Source organism: Wyeomyia smithii, chromosome 3 (genome assembly GCF_029784165.1).
Source record: "Wyeomyia smithii strain HCP4-BCI-WySm-NY-G18 chromosome 3, ASM2978416v1, whole genome shotgun sequence".
NCBI lineage: Eukaryota > Metazoa > Arthropoda > Insecta > Diptera > Culicidae > Wyeomyia > Wyeomyia smithii.
In genome coordinates, this window is record NC_073696.1 from 153,475,218 (window position 1) to 153,476,881 (window position 1,664).

General features: G+C 46.3%; 1 protein-coding gene across 1 annotated transcript; it reads left to right on the forward strand.

Annotated features, from left to right (window-relative positions):
- The first annotated feature begins 923 nt into the window (after window positions 1-923).
- On the forward strand, window positions 924-1,409 carry LOC129728706 (uncharacterized). The gene has a single exon (XM_055687159.1). The coding sequence runs from the start codon at window positions 924-926 to the stop codon at window positions 1,407-1,409; it is 486 nt and encodes a 161-aa protein (XP_055543134.1).
- Window positions 1,410-1,664: the final 255 nt, after the last annotated feature.

Sequence of the window (1,664 nt, forward strand, 5' to 3'; positions counted from 1 at the left end):
AGACAACGCCTCTGCTCGATTCCGAAGAAAATAAAAGAGCACGTCGGATTATGGAAGAAACAACTTCTAGAGTCGGCGAACGGTTCCAAACTGGTTTGCTATGGCGATACGATGAAATTGATCTGCCAGATAGCTTTCCAATGGCTCTACAACGTCTTAAATGTCTGGAGCGACGCATGTAAAAGGATAACGCCCTAAAGGAGAACGTACATCGTCAGGTTCGCGAATATCAAGAAAAGAGCTACGCTCATAGAGCGACGGAGGAAGAATTACTCATGGCCAATCCAAATCGAGTGTGGTATCTTCCCATTAGTGCTGTGACTAACCCGAACAAGCCAGGAAAATTTCGCTTGGTGTGGGATGCTGCAGCGAAAGTTCGCGGTACCTCACTCAAAAGCCTTCTTTTGCCTGGCCCAGATCTGCTGATACCGCTACCCTACGTCTTGATCCGCTTCCGCCAATTTCCTGTAGCGGTTTCTGGTGACATCAAAGAGATGTTTCACCAGATTCGCATCATCGAGCCAGACCGCCATTCTCAACGGTTTCTATGGCGTGACAGTCCTGAGCGACAGCCTCAGATATTTCTTATGGACGTTGCGACTTTTGGAGCTACTTGCTCCCCATCTTCCTCACAATTCGTAAAAAACAAAAATGCGGAAGAATTTGCGAAATTGTACCCTAGAGCGGTAAACGATATTATAAAATCACACTATGTGGACGACTAACTCAGCAGTTTTGAAACGGTCGAGGAAGCAAAAAAGGTAGAAGAAGAGGTAAAATTAGTACACTCCGAAGGGGGATTTGAAATCCGGAATTGGGCCTAAAATAGTAGGACTGTGTTGGAGTACTTAGGCGGAGCGTCAGCAGAAAGCGTGAAAAAATTAAATTTGATGCGTAGCGTCGACACTGAGCGAGTGCTAGGTATGCTCTGGAAGTCTATAGAAGATGAACTACGTTTTTCGACATCATTTCGGAAAGAAATTGCTTCGCTTATCGATTCGGAAGCGAGACCAACGGAACGGCAGATTCAAAAATGCGTCATGAGCCTATTTGAACCACTCGGACTACTGGCATCATTCCTGGTTCACAGTAAGATCATGATGCAAGAAGTGTGGCGAACAGAGATCCAGTGGGATAAGCGAGTTAACGATCACATATACGATCGATGGAAGAAATGGATCGCACTATTTCGCCTCGTTCAGGAGGTCCACATTCGACGCTGTTTTTTCATGAACGCAACCACCAGCGTTTACGACACTTTACAGGTCCATGTGTTTGTCGATGCAAACGAGGATGCATATTCCGCTGTGGTATACTTCCGTGTTGAGATGCCGGATGGAACCGTTCAGGGCACGCTGGTAACTGCGAAAACGAAGGTTGCACCTATTCGGCATGCCACCGTACCTTGACTAGTATTTATGGCAACTGCATAAGGGGTGCGGCTTGCAAATTTCATCATCAATGGCCATTCTGTGACTGTTCGTCGGAGAGTTTTCTGGTTCGATTCGAGAACAGTTTTGGCTTGGATTGAATCCGAACACCGCCGTTATAGACAATTTGTTGCTTGTTGAGTCAGCGAGATTCTGTCATCAACGAATGCTAACGATTGGAGGTGGGTGGCGAGTAAACTTAACGTGGCAGATGAAGCCATCAAATGGGGCAAA

Excerpts from the sequence above, each read along its gene's own strand:
- LOC129728706 (XM_055687159.1), top strand. The coding sequence starts at position 924 with ATGCTCTGGAAGTCTATAGAAGATGAACTACGTTTTTCGACATCATTT.